At 36.8% G+C, this 21,377-nt stretch overlaps 2 protein-coding genes across 3 annotated transcripts in view; both read right to left on the minus strand.

Moving 5' to 3' along the window:
- The window catches only part of LOC116298607 (ATP-dependent RNA helicase DHX58), a 13,751-nt gene extending 9,715 nt beyond the window's left edge, over positions 1-4,036 (minus strand). Inside the window, exons 1-4 of the mRNA XM_089031266.1 lie at positions 3,495-4,036; positions 1,959-2,030; positions 1,420-1,550; positions 371-626 (exon numbers count right to left, since the gene is read on the minus strand). Of these exons, the coding sequence (XP_088887392.1) occupies positions 371-626; positions 1,420-1,550; positions 1,959-2,030; positions 3,495-3,771 (736 nt within the window). The 5' untranslated portion in view covers positions 3,772-4,036. The remainder of the gene's footprint in view (positions 1-370; positions 627-1,419; positions 1,551-1,958; positions 2,031-3,494) is intronic.
- A 2,262-nt stretch (positions 4,037-6,298) lies between these two features.
- Positions 6,299-20,464, minus strand: LOC116298609 (ATP-dependent RNA helicase DHX58). Of its 2 annotated transcripts, none has more exons than XM_031707127.2 (20): positions 20,263-20,464; positions 19,346-19,420; positions 16,880-17,346; positions 16,186-16,272; positions 16,004-16,093; positions 14,579-14,908; positions 14,128-14,199; positions 13,901-14,034; positions 13,214-13,502; positions 13,022-13,078; positions 12,664-12,735; positions 12,477-12,530; positions 12,190-12,378; positions 11,377-11,729; positions 10,263-10,490; positions 9,408-9,586; positions 8,630-9,006; positions 7,707-8,032; positions 7,023-7,283; positions 6,299-6,896 (listed from the first exon to the last, which is right to left on the minus strand). In XM_031707127.2, the coding sequence occupies exons 2-20, from the start codon at positions 19,381-19,383 to the stop codon at positions 6,687-6,689; spliced, it is 3,813 nt and encodes a 1,270-aa protein (XP_031562987.2). In that variant the 5' UTR covers positions 19,384-19,420; positions 20,263-20,464; the 3' UTR covers positions 6,299-6,686. The 2 variants fall into 2 exon arrangements, with proteins under 2 accessions (XP_031562987.2, XP_031562986.2); XM_031707126.2 differs by having other exon boundaries at positions 12,664-12,738.
- Between the last annotated feature and the right edge of the window lie 913 nt (positions 20,465-21,377).

A 21,377-nucleotide genomic window follows, 5' to 3' on the forward strand; every position in this document is an offset into this window, starting at 1 on the left:
AGCTTCTCATAAGATAAATGATGATGATTATAATAAAGATAAAAATGATGATGATGCCATGATGATGATGATAATAATGATGGTCAAGATGATAATGATTATGATAGTGATGTTGATTATGATCATTACGAGTAAAGAAATATATAATACTCAAGGAAATAAATTGTGTCCTGAGAAGGGAAGACGCTAGCTAACTATGGCAAAAGTAAAGGGTTCTAATCGCTATAAGTCGGAGGAAATAATACTCAAGCAAATTCATGTGGACTGAAATGAAAAAAAAAAATCACTTGCCCACAGAAAAGGTTCTAAATCATTACCAGCAAAGTAAAGAAATAATACTCAAGGGAGTTAAACACAAAAAGCACCCTACCTTCCAACTTCTTTCTTGCATTTTCATAAACATCCTTAAGGAAGTGAACTTCCAAATGCAGTTCCTTATCCTTGACCGTGTCTTTGATTTCAGAGGTAATAAGTAGGTCAGCCAAGCAATTCTGGAGCTTCTTATTTTGGTACATTTCCCACAGTTCGTTGGCTGCTTCTACTTTTGACACTCGGATCATCAAGGCAGATTTACTGTGGGTTTCCTGTGTTACCGTATGTACGAAAGAAGCGCCCTGTGGGAGGAACTAAACAAACGAGGATATGCATGGGTAAGATATCACTTCCTTTTCTTTGTGGTGTGTTGTGGCGTGGTGTGGTGTGGCGTGGTGTGATGTGTTGTGGTGGTGTGGTGTGGTGTGATGTGATGTGGTGTAGTGTAGTGTGGTGTAGTGTAGTGTGGTATGGTGTAGTGTGGTGTGGTGTGGTGTGTTGTGGTGTGGTGTGGTGTGATGTGGTGTAGTGTAGTGTGGCATGGTGTGGTGTGGTGTGGTGTGGTGTGTGTGGTGTGGTGTGGTGGTGTGGTGTAGTGTGGTTTAGTGTAATGTGGTGTGATGTGGTGCAGTTTTGTGTTGTGGTGTGTTGTGTTGTGGTGTGGTGTGGATGTGGTGTAGTGTAGTGTGGTATGGTGTGGTGTGGTGTGGTGTGGTGTGGTGTGGTGTGGCGTGGTGTGGTGGTGTGGTGTGTGGTGTGGTGGTGTGGTGTGGTGTGATGTGGTGTGTGGTGTAGTGTGGTGTGGTGAGATGAGTGGGGTAATGTAGTGTGATGTAATGTGGTGTTGCGTGATGTGCTATGGTTTAATGTTAGTGGTTTGATGGTGTGATGTGAATGTGTCGTGGTTTGATGTGGCGTAGTGTGGTTGGGTGTATTGTGGTTTTGTGTAATGTGTTTGGTGTACTGTGGTGTGATGTGCGTGTGTGGAGTGGAGTGGAGTGGAGTGGAGTGGTGTGGTGTAGAATGGAGTGGAGTGGAGTGGAGTGGAGTGGAGTGGAGTGGAGTGGAGTGGAGTAAAATATTATCACGCTATTTCGTCAGAACTACCTTTGCCATCCTGTTCCTCAAATCCTTGGCTTCTTTAGACTTTTCACTTATAAATCCTTCCACGATGGCTTTTTCCACGTGGCTCAGGTAGTGATTAGGGACATCCATAACTCGAACCGTGAAATCAATGTCTGTTAAAAATCGAGCAAAAGGCAAGATAAATACCAAATGCAGCCATTGCCACTGGCTGGGCTTGGGCGTCCTGTATATCATAAGTATTGAAAGGAACTATTGACGAGATATGGGAGAAAGAAGAAGTTGCAACGTTCACATTTTTGGGGTTTTCTGCGGGTTTTCTGCGGGTTCTCCTGTTTTCCTCCCTCCGCAAAGCCCAACAAGCTTAAAATTTCAACCGGCGTCATTTTAATTTTCCATGCCGTGACTTAGAGAGAAAATGAAATGGTTGTTCAAAATGAAAAGGGAAGTGGAGGGTAAGCGAAGGAGAATATTGAAAAGACAGAAGAAAGGAAGATTAAACTGAAATGGGAGGTAAAAATGAAACGAAAGAAATCACACGCACTGCAGATTACAACACTTACCTATGGCTGTTCCAACTACACGTAGTGTATGATTGCGTTGGATAAAAATCTCCTGCTCGAGGTTCTCATCCACTATAAATAAATAAAAAAAGAAAGATTTATTGCATACACCTACTTGCAAGAACGTTGTCATACGAAAATAGAACATTAGTGATTTAGTGGGATAGGAATTATATTACAAAACAAAAGAAGATCACTGAAGCTGAACTTTTTCTTTTGTCTTTTAATGTATTCCTTTCTCACTAAATTACTAATGTTCTAATATCGTATGACAATGTTCTTGCAAGTAGGTGTATATACATTAAACTTTGGCAGGAACGAGGCGTTTTATGATAAATTAAAGGTTCACTTTCGTACAATTCTGTCTGCACGGAAAAAAAGAACTCCTCTAAAAATATTAAGATTTGAAAAAATAGAATTGACTCTTTTCGAGTTCCAAATTACCGCTGTGTTTCTTGATTACAGACTCATTTGCTCAGGCTAAGCCTCGATTTTGTGAAGAATATTCACATGTTCCAGTCAAGGTCCGTCAAGTTTCAAAGTGTTCGTATTGTTGAACTTGTGCATTCTTTACTTTACCGTTGGTATTTGCGAGTAATTAGTCACTGATTCGAGGTTTAGGCTGAGCATATGAGTCTGTAATCAAGAAACACAGCGGTAATTTGGAACTCGAAAAGGGTCTATTACTGTATTTGGAAAAATAAAATAAAATAAAATAAAATAAAATAAATAATAAAATAAAATAAAATAAAATAAAATAAAATAAAATAAAATAAAATAAAATAAAATAAAATAAAATAAAATAAAATAAAATAAAATAAAATAAAATAAAATAAAATAAAATAAAATAAAATAAAATAAAATAAAATAAAATAAAATAAAATAAAATAAAATAAAATAAAATAAAATAAAATAAAATAAAATAATATCCTGATTAAAAAATTTTTTTTCTTAATGGCTGTGTACAATACAATGTATATGATTTGGTGTTTGTTTTAAATTGTCTTTAAAAAATACTTCAACTTTGAATTGTTTTCTTTTGATAGTGGCTTAAAACTATACCAGCTAACACAGTACACGACTAGGTTGGCTGCAATACATTCAACTCTAAGCAATTATAGTACTAGCTGAAGCAAGAAAATTAGAATCAACTAAGATTTAAATTTTTTGCAATTATGGTACTAGGAAGCAAGAAAATTAGAATCAACTAAGCTTTAAATATTTTGCAATTATGGTACTATGAAGCAAGAAAATTAGAATCAACTAAGATTTAAATATTTTGAAATTATGGTCTAATAAGCAAGAAAATTAGAATGAACTAAGCTTTAAATATTTTGCAATTATGGTACTAGCCGAAGCACGAAAATTAGAATCAACTAAGATTTAAATATTTTGAAATTATGGTACTAGGAAGCAAGAAAATTAGAATAAACTAAGCTTTAAATATTTTGCAATTATGGTATTAGGAAGCGCAATGAAAATTCCCTTAAGTACTATTAAGTAAGAAGCTTAGTTTACAATTTCTTTAAGATATACCTGTAAAATATGGATCCAAAATCATAGCTAACTGGTCATTTCCTGTCTTTCGTAGAGCACGAACAAACTGGCTGAACGCTTCGTCTCCTCTTCTCTTCAACCGATCGAACAACGTCTCTGTTGCTCGTGTATCTCCGGTGATTTTAGCATCACATCTAATCTGTTCTTTGTCTGTTTCAGGGAGACAACGAAGGTGTGATAAAACATCATCCGGGCAAAGCTTCTCTAGAAAATATATGAGCCTTTCGTCCAAAAGTTTTTTCTCTAAAACCTTCATCGCGAGAAAATATCTATTTGAATTCTCTGTCGGTTGGTTTGGGTGTCCAAAGGCTCCGTAGAAGTGATGGTAAAATAAGACTAATTGAATTTTATAAGAGGAGTAAAGACGACCGGATGTTATGTTTCAAATGATGTCAGAGTCTGGTTTTCCCAGTAGTAAGGATCTGCGGGATTTCCCCGTCACAAGGAATCCCTGCTGTATTTTGCGGGTAAGATTTCAATTGGAAGTGGGCGAAATCTAGAATGATGGATTTGAAAGTGAAAGTAGGTGATGTTGGGGTAGGTATAATTGAATATCCGATAAAAAGATCAAAATAACCGAAATATTTTGGCTCCACCTCGCTACGTTGTTGACTTTTCGAATACCACCGGAAGTAAATTATTTATTTCATTACGACTCCTAATTCTTTGATTATTCATTTCAAAGAAAATTTAAAACAATTTTCTGTTATCGTAAACCTCATTAAACTAGAGAAAAGTTAATTTCTGGCCATGCGAATAAAAAGTTCTAACATCAATAAAAAAACAATAAATCTAAAATCCTTTAAAATTGAAAGGTTTTTGTGATTGAATTCTCAGGTCCTCGAATCTGTCACTTTTAGAAATGAATAAAAGAAAAGCAAAACAGGACTACGAGGAGTTTAAGAAAGAGCAAGAAGGAGAGAGAGTAATGAAAAATAAAAGACACGAAATAGATTTTTGTGATCTATGAAAAAATTCTCCTAATTTTGAAAATAATTTTTTTTTGCATATTTGCATTAAGCAACTTCAGCCACAAATCCGTTTCCGATTTTTTTCTATTTCAAAATAAAATAGAATCTGTTAGTTCACGAATTTACAACAAAAATAAAGAAGGTTGAGGTATTTAATGGTTAAAATTAATTTTGATGGGAAGCAATTCGTGCCGAGTCAAATCAGAGCGACGACCAGTCGGCTAGAGTTGGGGATTCCCCAGTTTGCAAATCCAATTTTGAATTATTCATTTATTCCTAAAGAATTTGAGTTTAATAGAATTTAACCAAGGGCGCTAGGGCAAAAATTGGTGGTTTTTTAGCCGTTAGACTCCGTTATATTGGTGTTTTTTTAGCCGTTAGAAACTGCTTAAACTGTTACTCATCTGTTCTGTTATGTGCTGGCTTGATTTATTCAAAATACTGCTGTGACCAACGGTCCAATCGTACGTAACGAACTACTGTATCCTATACCTGCCTCGTGACCGATTACGTAAGCGTACGCGTCGGTTAATAAGTTAATAAGTTAATCCAAATCCCCTAGAATAACCAAAAATGAACAGGGGTAGGAAAAGAAAGGCCAATCTATTGTTCTCTCGTCTGCTCGTGTAATAGGATTAAAGTGAAAGGTACGGTGGCGATTTGTTTACTCAGCGATGACAGATGTGTAACCAACGAAACCTAACGAACCAACTTCGAATCCAGCCGAACTGGCCTCGGCCAAACTCGAACCCCGACTCGTGACCCAAACAATCTTTTCCAATGACAGCCCCCGGCCGTGACCTTTTACAACGTTCACGTGTCGTGTTAGATGGTACCTCTCTAATCCGCTTAATGGAGTCAGTTCGAATGGAACTGGTTTTTTAAAACTGTTCGTAATTTACAGCCATAGCGAAACCTTTCCTGAATTTAAATGCAAACGGTAAGTTGACAAGTAAGTCGGGGTTCGAGTTTGGCCGAGGCCAGTTCGGCTGGATTCGAAGTTGGTTCGTTAGGTTTCGTTGGTTACACATCTGTCATCGCTGAGTAAACAAATTGCCACCGTACCTTTCACTTTAATCCTATTACACGAGCAGACGAGAGAACAATAGATTGGCCTTTCTTTTCCTACCCCTGTTCATTTTTGGTTATTCTAGGGGATTTGGATTAACTTATTAACCGACGAAGAGAGTATGTGGACCGCGTGGCACTAATGAAATAGTAGAAGATAATATAGGTAAGTTGTAGTGCTTGGGAACGAGGTTATTCCGGGCGAAAGCCCTTGGAATTAAATTCGGAAAAATTAATTTCCGACCTCGCTGTTAACCGACGCGTACGCTTACGTAAGCGGTCACGAGGCAGGTATAGGATACAGTAGTTCGTTACGTACGATTGGACCGTTGGTCACAGCAGTATTTTGAATAAATCAAGCCAGCACATAACAGAACAGATGAGTAACAGTTTAAGCAGTTTCTAACGGCTAAAAAAACACCAATATAACGGAGTCTAACGGCTAAAAAAACCACCAATTTTTGCCCTAGCGCCCTTGAGTTAATAAAGACAAAAAAATCAAAGTTTTGTATAATATTCTTAATTTTTTTTCATAAGCTAGTCGAATTTTAGTAAAAAATTAGCCCCTGAAATATGGTTAGCAGCACTTGCATCACTTTCCGATATTTCCCCTAGAAATGCCTGGGTCACTTCCGGTGTTCGGTTAAAATACCTATACTCAAAAAAGGGTATTTTTGCGTACTTTTGCGTAAATTTAAAAGCAATATGATATTGATGCGGCAAAGCAGAAAAACGACAAGTCTGTGACAAGGCCAACATTAGTAAATTGAAATCGTTTATACATTAAAAAAAATGGATAACTTTAATTGAATTCATTGAATTCCTCCATCCATTCATTCGTCCGTCCGTGCGTCCATCCGTCCTTGTATTCTTCAGTCCGTCCGTGATCCATTCATCAATCCATCCAATCAAAAAAATAAAAATAAAGTAAAAAATCTATCCGTTTGTTCGTCCGTCCATCTGTCCGTCCGTCTGATCCATCCCTTCATTCATGAGTCATATCAAATAATCAATCAATCAATCAATCAATCAATCAATCAATCAATCAATCAATCAATCAATCAATCAATCAATCAGGCTCAATCCATTCATTCATATTCCATTCATCATGTTCGTTCGTCCACTCATTCGTTCATTCATTCTGACCGAGCAGTTTTCGCAGCTCAAACAACTTGTCCAACGAAACTTCTTCAATCGTAAAGGGAACGTCTTTCCACTTTTTAATGGGTGTTTTGACAGAGTCAACTACGACCCAAAAACTTTCAATTTTCATACACAGCCAGCGTGTCCCTTTTGTTAACAACGGTATTCCCCAGTCCAAGTTACACTCTTTGCAATGAACCTGTAGATTTAAAGGATAAGTGGTTGGAAGCATTAAAGAGTCTAGTAACGGAATAGGAAGCTTATAGCTTTAGCCATATTATATAAGATAAGTTCTTGTAGTGAAGGAATGAGAGTCGAAACTCACCTTATGCTCGTTGAAACGACCACGACGTCCTTTAGGTTTTTCTCTCTTTATCACCTTAAATAGCTTTTCAACATTTGGATTTACGACCACGTGGTTGGTGATTTTATATCGACGGATATCTCGAGATCTACAGACGTACTGCTCACATTTCTTGCACAGAAACGAGATATGATCTTCATCTTGGTACTGTGATTTGTTAGAGGCTTCGATTTCTCTTCTGACTTGGAGCTCATGAAGAATTTGGTTTTGAAGGCCATTAATCTGCGATTTAAAGAGTAGATTGTGAGTCAGGGACTGCGAAGCATAGCAGGAGTGACTCATAAAGGAAAATTATGTAATAATAATAATAAAAAAAAAACCAACAAAAACAAAAAAAAAAAAAAAAAAAAAAACACTCTTTGAATTTGTTTTTGCTGTACACTGGGAATGAGGTCAAAACAGTTTCCATCTTACAAGACCAGATTTAGAGGGGAGGGGTGGGGATACCCAGTGCCCACTACCTCTGGGAGTGTAAATATGTTTGGAGATGAGGTCAAAACTAGTTCCCATCTGAAGGGACCCAATTTAGAAGGGGTCGGATATCCGGTGTAGGAAGAGGGGAGGAGTAATGAGGTAGCCTCCCCACCCCTCTTGTCTAGACTTCTCTCCTGATATATCTGAAGAAAATCAAATATGTTCCATCACCCTGTCCAAGAACAAACTCTCTTCCATGTCCTGTACTTCTTCTAGAGCAGATTCCATGAGTATCTCTCGGTAATCATTGCGCATTTCATGATCCACTCCCCTCTTCCTCGAATCAGGCATGTACACGTAGTTACCCTCCTTGGCTCTGATACGACCACGTGCCTGGACACTGGAAATTTCATTTCCCAGCATTCCATAGCGAATGACGTAGCTGCAGTCAGAGATGTCCAGTCCTTCTTCAGCAACGGTTGTTGCAATGATGATGTTTACTTCTCCGGTTTTGAATTTCTTGATCACTGCTTCTTGTTGTGTTTGGGATAGACCAACTGTACGAGACACCATAATATCAATCAGTCTCGACAAAAAAAAAACAAAAAAAAAAAAAAAAAACGAACAAAAAAAAAAGAAAAAAACAACAAAAAAAAAAAAAACCAACAAAAAAAAACAACAAAAAACGAGGAGTTATTAAGAAATGGTAAAAGGGATAATGGCAAATATAAAAAAATGTGAAAGGAAGGAAAAAAGGGACAGGACAAATGGAAACGAAGTTAGGAATAGTGTGGATAATGGAAGAAAACTTTTTAAGGTATTTTATTACGAATGAATTGATGACGAATGGAATGAAGGAATAAAGAGATATATTGGAAATAAATTGGAAGAATGGAAGGTTGGAAGGTCGAAATTAGAAGAAAAAAAAAAAAAAAAAAAAAAAAAAAAAAGGGTAAAATGCAATTAACGAAGATGTGTTTTTTTGATAATTTTTCAATCGAGAGATTGAAGGCGGACTTGCTTATCTTCATATCTATACACAATTGTTGTTAGTGTGTGGGGGAGTATAAAAATCACCAGAGGGTGTGTATAGATATGAAAACGAAGATGTGTAAAATGGTAAAAAGAGTTAAATAGAATTAAATTAAACTTACTCTCTCCATCACCACTTCCAACTAATACTTCTGGTTTCAAGATCTCGGTTAGTTCTTCTGTTTCCATCATCCATCTCTTTAATGCCACAGTATAATCCCTTGTACGAGTGAATAAAATCCCCTTCGCTTTTGACTCTTCATTTTTTTCATGAAATTCAATGATTAACTTTTCCAAACCTTTTAGCAGAGGATTGTCGGGCTTGCCGTTTTCATTGATGTGGTCTTGAATCCGCTTCATCGTTTGATTGTAGAATTCTTGAAGAAGGGTACAATTTTGGGTGAACATAGTCGGGTCGCGATCGTCGAAGTAATCCGAGAGATATTTTATTGCGTCATCGATTCTTACTGTGTTGTTGATGAGTAGGGCCTCATGATACCTGTAATGTACAATGAACGATATCATTATACACCATCAGACATGCCACGAGGACCATCATCTTCATCACTACCACCACCACCATCATTATCTTCATCATCACCACCATCATCATCATCATCACCATCATTATATCTTACACAACTTCACCATCACCACCACCATCATTATCTACTTTAATCATTTACATCATCATCATTACCATCACCATCATCGTCACCACCATCATCATTTTCATCATTACCATCACCATTATCTACATTATCATCGTCACCACCACCACCATCATCGACATCATAATCATCACCACAACACCATCATTACCATCCATCATAATCATCACCATCAACTCCTTCACCGACGATTCTGTTTTCGATCAGTACATCAATCATACTTTCTTACCTTCTCAGTTGTTCTGCGCAGGTGAACCTGGTACGATTGTCTGAAATCTCGGTATCATTTTGGAGCAGTTCGATCCATTGTCGGTAACTTTCCAACTGTCTATCTGTTGGTGAAGCTGCTTGAGGTCTTGACGTGTTTGGTCGCAACTTATTCACGAAAAGTTCTATTTCTTCCATTGTCTGTAAAGCAAAAATAAAATGTCAGTTGGTATTTGATAACCAAGGTTTATATCGCATTGATCATTATACATAGTCCTTGTCCATTCTTGCACCAGCTTCGGATATTATTATTAATTTACAAAAATGAGCTGAAAATCTAAAAGAGAGCCGCTTTGCAGATTCACGCAACGGCAGCCATGACAGGAGGCAGGAACAATAGCGCAGCGCACTGATTCTAAAAAAAGCTCAAAGATTCGGACAAACATTGCATTCTGTTTAACCGCTATGAGGATAATACGAGCCGATTTTATTATTTTTACTTAAAGTTACAGTAATAACCCATGTAAACTAAGATCAACTGCGATCGGCTGTGAAAATTATCTGCTGGAAGTAAACTTGTAAGTTTATTTAACTGAGTTTCGCCTTTGTCTTCGTTTTTATGACGTCACGGTTGCGCTGCGCTATTGAATCTGGACTAATCTGATTTACACGAGAAAGAATTTAGTTTCCCAGGGGAAAGAAACTCTTAAGCCTCCTGTCATGGCTGCCATCACGTGATGGTGCAAAGCCTCTAGATCTATAGGCATTTTATGAGTTGGATAAACAACGTCCATTCTGGTCTAGACATGACGCATTAACGTAACCATTACTTTATATTCCTAGAAGCGACTACTTAAATTCTGATTCAATCTATTACCTTGTTAACCTCGATTTCAAAAATGTTTTGCACATCATGATTGACAGGGGGTACGATCCTCTTAACAGGCACGTGCCCAGTGACGTTGGCTAAGAGGTCTTCTAAGTTCTCACGGACAGTGCTGATTTTTGAGGCGTCTAAGTTGGCACACATCTGTAAGATGTATTCCTTGGCTTTGTCTTTGGTGTTGGAATGACCAACACCGAGAGAAGCGGTAAGACCAATGACCTGAAATACATCCAAGTACCTTAGTACTATATTATACTTGCCTTCATTTTTGTTGGTGTTAAGATACGGAAGCAGCCCTTCGGTGTAGCGAGTGGCGACACGGAGAAACGTTATAGTGATGTAGACATCGAACGCAGATCGTACGGGCGGGCGTTTGGGTTGTAAAGCTTGCTATACTCGTTTCGTGTTTGCCGTGTCATTGTTTATCGAAGGAGTGGTTAATATACAATGCTCTATCCAATGGCAGAGAGCAATGAGACTCTCTCGCGATCTCTTAAGCCGATGATCCAAACGAACTTGAATAATCATTGAAGTAGACCTTTTTACTTTGCGTCTTATGCTTTCTCTTTTCAGACGTGTCATTCTCTTGAGAATAAGATTCTTTGCATCAGTTGTATATCAATATTGATTCATGTGTCTTCTCATGCACAACCGTTATACAAAGAAATATAATACTTTAGGGAATAACAGGTGTTTTGAAATGGAAAAACATTACGCCCAAGATAATAAGGTTTGACGTCTATTAAAGTTTGTCAATAGCACCGAAGAGAACTTGGAAGAGATAATGGAAAAGAAGCACAAAGACTTGGTAGAAAAAGAATAGGACGTTTGCACGATGGCGTTATTTGACTCCCACTACCAAAATGCTTTACGAATTTTCTTTCTTTCTTAATTAAATTTGTATTCCCTCATGAGAATAGTAAGACAATATATTTTGGTGCTAATAAACTGAACAAAAGGAAGTGTGCAAGGAAGTCTGGTAGTAGAGGTCAATGACGCCATCATGCAAACGTCCTATTGTAATATAAAGAAGAGAAAACAAAGAGAAAGGGATAAGGAAAACAATTATAAGAAAATAAAAAGGGCAGCGAAGGGGACTCACTACCTGAGGCAGATTCTGGACATTTTTCTTGATTTTTAGATCCAGATATTCCTGCATGATTTGGTTGTACGGGTGATCCTTGTTGGCATGGTGACATTCATCAAACACTAGAAGTGTTATATCTGTAATATGGACTGATTTGTCAACCAGGGCGTTCACCAGTATCCCTGCAGTCAACACGACTACATCCTCTTCCTGGATCCTACAGTGAAGAGGAATCACATCTGAATTGCTTCCCGAGATATCTGATATGCTGTAGTTCGTCAGATACTCCTCAAAACGGGCTCTTTGTTGAAGCACCAAGTTTTGCTTATCCACCACGAAGATCACCTTGGGTCTTGACACATCCTTGCAGGCTGTATGGATAGAATTAAAAGTAGCATTTAAAGCATTGTATATCATAGATCCTCTATGATACCCAAGCCATACTTGAGAATGTCATCAAAAAAACCAGGGTTGTTTGCTGCTATCCTTCCACTCCTACTCGTAATGATGACAGACCACGACCAAGTTTGGGCAAAAAGACCAAAATGACCCAGACCTCTTTAGCTTGGGTAAAATGTTTTGCCCATTTAAGACCATGTGTCATTCCTTAGAGTATCATTTCTTTGTTTAACAGTTGTGCACGAGAAGACACTTGAATATGGATACAACTCAAACAAAGAATCTGATCCTCAAGAGAATGAGAATGACACGTGGTCTGAAATGAGAAAACATTACGCCCAAGGCAAAGAGGTCTATCTTTATTTTATTTTATTTCTATTATTTTATTGTGCATGTTGTATGTTCTATCTACCCACAATAACCATGCTTTACCTTCAATGCCATCTTTATAAACATCAAGGTGTCTTTTAGCAATCTCCATAGCAACGAAGGTCTTGCCACTGTTGGTTGGTGCACAGATGATGGTGTTCTTGCCTTCCAGGGCAGACGTTGCTAGCTCTTTCTGGTACTCACGAAGTTTGAGTTCACAGCTGAGATTGTAGGTACCGTCATCCAAGTATACTAACGATTTGATAACAAAGTTCAATTTGATAGCATTGGTAAATGCATTTAGTTTTGAAGCAGGGAGGAGAGGGTGCAGGGAAAATTTTGTTGCTTACCTCGTGGAATAGGTTTTGCACTTTTAATGTTTGAAGTTCCTTCTGGTCTTGAACCTGTTGAAACACAAATGTAGTCGACTAAGTGGAGGGTCTAGACCCCTTTGGACTAAATTTCCCTACCCCAGATTCAAAATAATGAAGTATTAACAATATAAACGATTTCAATTCTCAAGATAAGATCATTTACCTTGTGTTACGAACTTTGTATCATCTTCCAAAGAGCTTGTTTTTTCTGAGTCTGAAAAACCTAGTTTAGAATCTTCTGAAAAACGAAACACAAGGAGAAGTATGACAATACGATAATGAAGAATACGATCGCTCAGGGGATAAGCTCTATTTATTTTTTGGCACTTGTCAAAGATGGTTTTTGCTACTAATTTATATCTCTATTGAGCGATCAACCTCTTTTTAGTGTCCACTCATCAACAATTTCCCTTAGGTTGAAATTATTATTTTTGATTTTTAACACTGCAGTCATTTTTTACAAAGCTATTGCACTGAGACAACCGAGATAACATATCGTTTTTGCCGATATTTTTGTGTACCTTTAGATGAGTTCAAAGGTTCCTTGGCAGTTTCTGTTTCGACATCTTCTTTAGTTCCTGTTAGAGTCAATATGTTACTTTTTGACATTAAAAAAACATTGCAAAATTCGAATCCGTTAAAATTGGTTTTATTTTTATCAAATGATTTATGCAAGCAGCGACTAATTCAATCTCTTTAAGATTATTTTTTACCTGCAAGAATGCTTTTGATAACAATATAATCTTTTTCTTGGAACAATATCTCCAAAGACAAGTTCCAGGTTATGCTCTTTCTTGACTTTAAAGCTTGGTGGAGCTTTTTGTCCAGGGATTTGTCCTGGTAAATTTTCCACAGCTCGTCGAGAACGCTAGCTTTGGCCACTCTAAAAACAAACACTATTGAGTCCTTCTTGCTTGTGGGAAGACTGCTCGTTGCATTATTATCTTGGCTATCGCTGCCCAGCTGCTTAGTGTGAACAAAATATATTCCTTTTGGTAGCACCTTGAATGAAAAAAAAACAGTTTTGATTTCAGAAAAGTTTAAACTATTAGTTATTGAATCTGTGCTGCATGGTATGGCAGGGATTTGAGCACTCGAATTTTGCAATTTCAATGACAAATCACTTGGCTCGTGATCACTGCCTAGATGCTTCGTGTGAAGAAGATATATTTCTTTTAGAAGGACAAATGATATGAAAAAAACCGTTTTGCTCACATGCAGGAAAGTTTAAACTAATGGTTCTGTGCTGCATAATACGATTCAGGGATTTTAGACTAGAAATTCACATAAAATATATCATTCCTTGGATTTTTTTCCTGCTATGGTTCACACTTCCTCGCGAACCAAGTCTGGTAAAATTATTTCTGCCGCTCGTTTGTTCACAAAGCATCCATTCATACCTTCTGGAAATCTTTTCTTAAAGTCTTGGACTCATCAGACGAGCTGTTGCTGAATGAAGATGCAATATTTCGTTCTAAATCTGATCGTCTCGAATATTTTTTTTCATCAAAGATACGCATTGAAATCATGACGTCTGAAAAATAGGAATTGGAGAGAAAGGAGAGAGATTTGGAGTAAATGAAAATACTGAATTACTTTTCTCAGGGACTTGCAATTGGAGTCTTACCTACAGCGGAACCAATAACTGAGTAGTTAGTGTCCTCTTTGTCTATTGTGGTTTCATCCTCATCGCTGTGCTCTGAACAACAGCAACAAAAGTTAATGGTAATGGCATTAGTATTAATAACTATGACTATAGAAATGGATATATTATAATGATGATAATAACGTTGTTGGTGATGGTGTTAATGAAGATGATATTCATGATGATGATAACGACGATGTTGATGTCGGTGACAAAAAGGATGCTGTTGATGATGATTTTGATGATGATGATGATGATGATAATGACGATGATGATGATTTTAATGACTACGCATGGTGACGATTTTGATGATGATCACAATGATGATGGAGATGACGATGTTGATGACGATTTTGATAATGATGCTGATGATCATGATCATGATCTGCTGCTGATGATGTTTATGATGATGATGATGATTTGTTCTATTCACCTTCAAAGTCAGCATCCAGTATCACAGCCACATGGCCAAGATCAGCTTTACGAAGTGCACGAACAAACTGTACAAAACCTTCCTCGTGTTCTTCTAGTTTCTCCACCAGTGTTCTAACACCTTTTGAGGTTTGAAAGGTTTTTTCATCGTGTGCTATCTGATCTTTCTGCTCTTGCGTCAAACATGGCAGGTTGTCTAGGATTTTGGTTGCTATAACATCATCTTGGAAATTAGGAAGACGTTCCTGAAGAAGAAGGCGTTGATCTTCTGCCATCAGGACGTGTCTTGAAGACTCATTTTGCTTTTCAATCAGTGACCTTGTCCGTTGCCCTGATATAAATAATGATACTTTACAATGCTAATGTCACGTTATGTGACATATGGGACAACTGTCCCATCTCATCACACATGTCACACATATCACACCTAAACACACTGCACTTCATTGCACTGCACTACACCACACAATAGCTTTATGCAGCAGCAACGACACTAAACAACACCAGACCATGTAACCTAACACCACAATACACTTATGTTATCTTCCATACCATACCACACCATACTTTACCCAACTAGGTCATCATGCCACAATAAACTATAAAACGAGTTTAAGGGCATTGAAATAAAATGACACCACACCATGCTACACCCAACTCACCACACCACTGGGTGTCACATGACATCATACCACACACCATACTACACCCAACTCACCACACCACTGGGTTCCACATGACATCATACCACACCATACTACACCCAACTTACCACACCACTGGGTTCCACATGGCATCATACCACACCATACTACACCCAACTCACCACGCCACTGGGTGTCACATGACATCACACCACACACCATACTACACCCAACTCACCACACCACTAGGTGTCACATGACATCATACCGCACACTATACTACACCCAACTTACCACACCACTGGGTGTTACATGACATCATATCACACACCATACAACACCCAACTTACCACACCAAAGGGTGTCACATGACATCATACCGCACACCATACTTCAAACAACTTACCACACCACTGGGTGTCACATGGCATCATACAACACAATACTACACCCAACTCACCACACCACTGGGTGTCACATGACATCACACCACACACCATACTACAAACAACTCACCACACCACTGGGTGTCACATGACATCACACCACACACCATACTACAAACAACTCACCACACCACTGGGTGTCACATGACATCATACCTCACACCATGCTACAAACAACTTACCACACCACTGGGTGTCACATGACATCATATCAAACACCATAGTACACCCAACTCACCACACCACTGGGCGTCACATGACCTCATACAGCACATCATACTACACCCAACTCAACACACCCAAGGCCGAGCATCTTTATCTTCTTTATATATCTACCTTCTTCCTTGATGGTTGCTGTTAGCTCCTCATGGTGCTGGCTTATTTTTCCAGTGACTTCTTTTTGATTTTCCTCCAATTTCTGAATAACTGCAAGTTAATGTTTGAAATATGAAAATTATGGGAATTACAAAAGCAATTAACAACAGTGCAATTAATGAATATTATTTTTTAATACTAACTTTTTATAATGTTGTCTGAAATATCTTCTTCTGTTGCAACAATTTTTTTCAGAATTGGCACCAGTGTTTCAGATGGCTTCTTCAGGACTAAAAAGGTAAAACGAACATTATAACACAATATAAGTATTAAATTATATTTATTATCACTATTATTACTATATATTTATCAATATTATTGTTATTTATAATAATTACATTATCATTATTATAATCATTATTTAATCAATATTATCATCATTTTATCGTATATCATCGTATCATTATCATTAACATCATCATTGTCATCACCATCAGCATCATCGTATCATCATCATCATCATGTATTTGTTGGACTAAGGTTAGGTCAGTGTGAAACTGGTATGCAGAGGCAGAGGTCAGGGGTGTATTTAGCTATGTTATCATCCAAGGGCGGATCCAGCCAAAATTAGGGGGGGTCTAATTGAGTTTAGGGGGGGCTAATTGAGTTTCTTCCGTCAACACAAAGGGAAACAATATAAAAAAGCATCATTTTTTCTGCTGAAGGGGGGCTTCAGCCACCCTTTGTTCCCCCCTGGATCCGCCCTTGATCATCATCATGTATTTGTTGGACTGAGGCAGAGGTCAGGAGTGTATTTAGCTATGTTATTTTGGGATTGTTATGATAAGTTTAGTACCCCCCCCCCCCCCCCCCCCGGGTGTATAAATAAATACCTACCATCTTCAACTTCAGTGAACTCTGCTTGAGTTGCTCCAAATAACTTCAAAGCATTACAGGCTTTTGTCCAGTTTGTTTTGAATGTTGCATCATCTATCTTACTACTTGTATTATGCCCTACCAATTCATTACGCACATCTTTAAGATCTTCCAAGGCACTTTTTTCAGGACTTGTAGGAAGGTTTACGAACTTCAAAGACGAGTGTAATAATACACTCGATAAAAGTGAAAAGTCCCATTTTTCGGTGTTTCCACTATTGAACTTTGCTCTATCATTTCCCCTTAACCTCAGCGTTGTTTCAATATTATTCATTTCTGTGGCATCATTTGGCACATTAGTCCAGGGTGCTGGTGGTGGGGTACCCTTGAAATTCTGATATACTATTGGCCACTGCCTTTTGAAATACTCTCTGAGATTTTTGTTGCCAACATCATTGATTAGAATTGTCAGACAGAAGAAATTTCTCCTTCAAAAAGAAATAAAAATAAAAATTTTGACTTTAGAACATTATAGGTTAAACCCATGGATATAATTGGCTCAGCTGATAATAAATCTATTTCCCATTTTCATTGTCTTAAATCCCACTTCTGCACTTCAATTCTGAACCCCCAAAAAATTATTGATATGCCTAGTATTCTTCTGGGTTGATTGAAATTTGGGCATGGCTTAAATTAAATTCGTAGCTTTACGACTCCCAACTCGAGAGCACATGCTACTTTGAGAATCGACTGCAATTATTATCAATTATGTTCTTTTTTTCTTTAACTCGAACTGTTTAATTTATCTATCTAATTTATACACTTATTTACTTTGTATTTAAAATTCTTTATTAGTCAGTGGAAATAAAATCGAATTGAAAATTGAATTGAATCGAACTTAGGCTGTGTTCATAATATACAGGGGGGGGGGGGGGGGGGGCAGGTTAAATTTAGGGGGGATCCAAAACAATTTTAACCAGTAAAATGGTGGGGTTAGAAAATTATTTCCAGAGAATTGCAATTGGGGGGATGCAAAACTTTTAGAAGAAGCTACGAGAGATTGCCCGGGGGATAGTTATTTTTGGGGGGACTTCAAGGGGGGTCTTAAGAATTTTCTTGTCATTTAAAGATTTCACCTCCCCCTCCCCTCCTCTGCCATACATTATGAACGCAGCCTTAGCTGAAATTGCTGATTAATTGGGAGAAAATATACCCCTATATTCATGTGTATGACTCAAAAATAACATACACTTATCTAACAGTTCCCATTTTTCTTCTTAAAGTGCATATGAACCCTTCGACAATACTTTCAGTACTGATTCTACATGAAGTAAATAGTTGATTGGTAAGATATTTCTTGATTTGAGTGATGCGTCTCTACATTATGAAGGTTTATACTTCCAATATGCTAATGAGTGTGACGTCTATTAAGGCTTAATTAAATATACAAAATCGAACTGGTTTGTAGATACAGTATTTAAAAAGCATCATTATTTTACACAAGGTTTACATGAAAGCTATTCAAAATTTTTATTTTCAAAATGGCCAGCATTTAGTATTACTAGTTACAACAAAAACACTCAAATACCTTACCTGACGTCATCATCATTAACATATTGGAAGTATAAACCTTTATAACTTAGAGACACATCACTCAAATCAAGAAATATTTTACCAATCAACTATTTACTTTATGCAGAACCAGTACTGAATGTATTGTCAAAGGGTTCATTTGCACTTTAAGCAGGTCTACAAGATGGTAAAGGGTTATTTCATGAAACCTTAAATATATGTGACTGTTTTTATTTTTCATGAAATGGCCATTTTGATCCTTTGGTGAAATTCAATTTGAGCACACACTTATTTTTTAAAACATGAATTGTCTTTATTGCCATTTGTATTATTTTGTGAAATATTGTGATATATTTGTGTTATAATTATTTTCTGTAAAATGCGATTCATATCCCCCTTGAATACCACCCTGATCATGAGTCTAGTAAATATTATATAATTAAAGCAACTAAAAAATTTGTATACTTCATATAATTTGTATACTTCATGTGTGGGCTAATTAAGTTGCCAAGGGATATTAAGAATTCCGAATCATTCAACTCATTTAAGAGAAAAGTAAGGAAAGTAGATATTGATAATCTCATCTCAGAGAGATCTAAAAATTGTTATTTATGCAATACTTAGAGAGTTTTTTAGTTGATGTTTTTATTTATATTTTAGTTTTGTCTTTTTTGATAACATTCTTACATTGTATTTTATCTGATATTTATTTCGCGGGTTTTTTTTTTTACTTATTTTTAAATTACATATGAAGGGTAGATGGGATGGGAGGGAGTTTTATAAGTCCTCTATTAGTTCACAATTTATTGTAAACTAGAAAATTTTGACACGTAAATAAAGTTATTATTATCATTATTATTATTATTATTATTATTATTATTATTATTATATAATTTCATTGCACTTTATACTCACTGTTCTTTGTCCAAGTCAAGCAGGGACCAATGTGCCATTGTGATAGTTCTGACTTCAATCTGTGACTACAAATTACTAAATTCAAAACATTCATGATTAGCTTGCATTAAAATGCTTTTTTTGTTACTGGCCATTTAATGCTCCTTTGGAGGTGGGAGTGGTTAAAGCACCCACCTTGGCCCCTCCCCCACAAATTTGAACACATATTCATGGACCCCTTGCATGTGACATCAAAGTAGCTCAATCTGGAGGACAAAACAAAAGAATTCCAATCTCATGAGAATTGGAACCTATTGTTTTGTCCCCCAGATTGAGCTGCATTCCAAAGTGCTGCAAGGGGTCCACAGTTCTCTTGTATATATTTCATTCGAATTTTCTTAAATTACCCATTTTAATCTGGCTAAGATATAGTTGCAAACTACCTGAATTTGATAATGGAGTACAAATTTATAAAATATTAATATTCTTCAGTTCCAGGAAACAGAGTTTAAATCATTTCCAAGAATCATGAATACTGCATATAATATAAAGCTAAGATACTAAGGATTTTTCTTTCTGTTTGAGAACAAACGTAATTCATATATGTATTTCAAAAATAAATCGTACCAAGGAAGTATCGTCAATAAATTTCATGTCGAACTATTCATTTTTATTCCAGGCTGAGAGTTGATTTAAAATGGAAACTCTCAACGAGCGACGATCTTGCTCCAACGTGAACTAGTGCAGTTCGTATTTTTATTGCACTTAAAATCTTAAAAATAGGCTACTGAATGCAAGATTGCAGCCTTTTTAAGCAATATGAAAGCGTAAAAAGAGCTTAAGCACTTAGTAAAGGTATTCGGGTTAGTTAAATACCGAATGAAAGACTTCAACATTGTAAGTGTTAGAAAATATAAAATGTCAAGCTTTTTTCTCACCTTGAATTAATACTTTTCACGCCTTTGAAATTATCACGCCATCAGATGAATTATAACCAGCCGAAGATCTTAGAAGAAAGCCAAAAATCACATTATAACATATGAGTCATTGGAATTACAAATAGATTTAGGGGAATATTTTAGGAAATATCACAAAGGTATTTTATTGCAAGCGGCCGGAAGTAGTGCCGTGGTTGAATAACTGAGACACAGGTAGCCCACTTTTTAAACGCGAAGTATGACCATTAATTAACAATAGCCGAGTTACACTCTTTTGCCTCCAAACATTGCATCCCCATTTCCTAGCACTCATTTTGACCAAATACCATAGCCCCAGCCTATGTTTTGCTGAAATCTCAACTCCTTCCCATTTTTAAATTGTTTTTGCTTTGATTACCAATCCCATTCCCAGTGCATTAAATCCCATTTTCCCAGCACAAGGCGAATCCCAGCTCCCATTAAGTTCAGAACTAAAAATTGTGGGTTCGTGTATTTTCCATATGTACGTCCTTGCTTTGGAACGATCTGCTGCTATTGCTGGTTTTCAATCATTCCCAAGAAGGGATTGAAATAACAAAAGACACGACGGCCATGTTGGATGAAATAACACTGAGAAATCAATGACAATTCTTTTGTCATGCGCAAACGAAGAATACACAAGGAATGCGCACAATTTAGTGAGAGTAGTTTTAAAGAGAAACTCAAGACATTCTTATTTAAATCATAAGTTATATGTCTTTTTGACTCTTCTTCAGTACTATATCGATATATTTTTCATCAATATAATTATTTATAATATCTAGATTTTTATTGTTCATAAATAAGTTTATATTATTATCGTCGTCGTCTATAAATTAAAGAAGCCAGTAAATTTTACTCGTTTTCCGTTGGTTTTTAAGGATTGGAATGGAAAGTTTATTACTTTTCCTAAAATTTCTCAGGCAATATTTTCAGTTAAATAGCTCTTAATAAGATGGTTTCATTGTAAAAGGTCAATGATGATGAGCCAGTGAAGATTGCGCAGAATAGGGGTGATATGGTCAGATTTCAGAACGGCAGAATTCTGAACACACTGGAGTTTCAAGAGACTATAGATTGTGTGCAACCATGTGACT

Source organism: Actinia tenebrosa, unplaced genomic scaffold, assembly GCF_029948245.1.
Source record: "Actinia tenebrosa isolate PJP-AT-01 unplaced genomic scaffold, QUT_ActTen_1.0 PGA_scaffold16__25_contigs__length_10494907, whole genome shotgun sequence".
Classification (NCBI taxonomy): Eukaryota; Metazoa; Cnidaria; class Anthozoa; order Actiniaria; family Actiniidae; genus Actinia; species Actinia tenebrosa.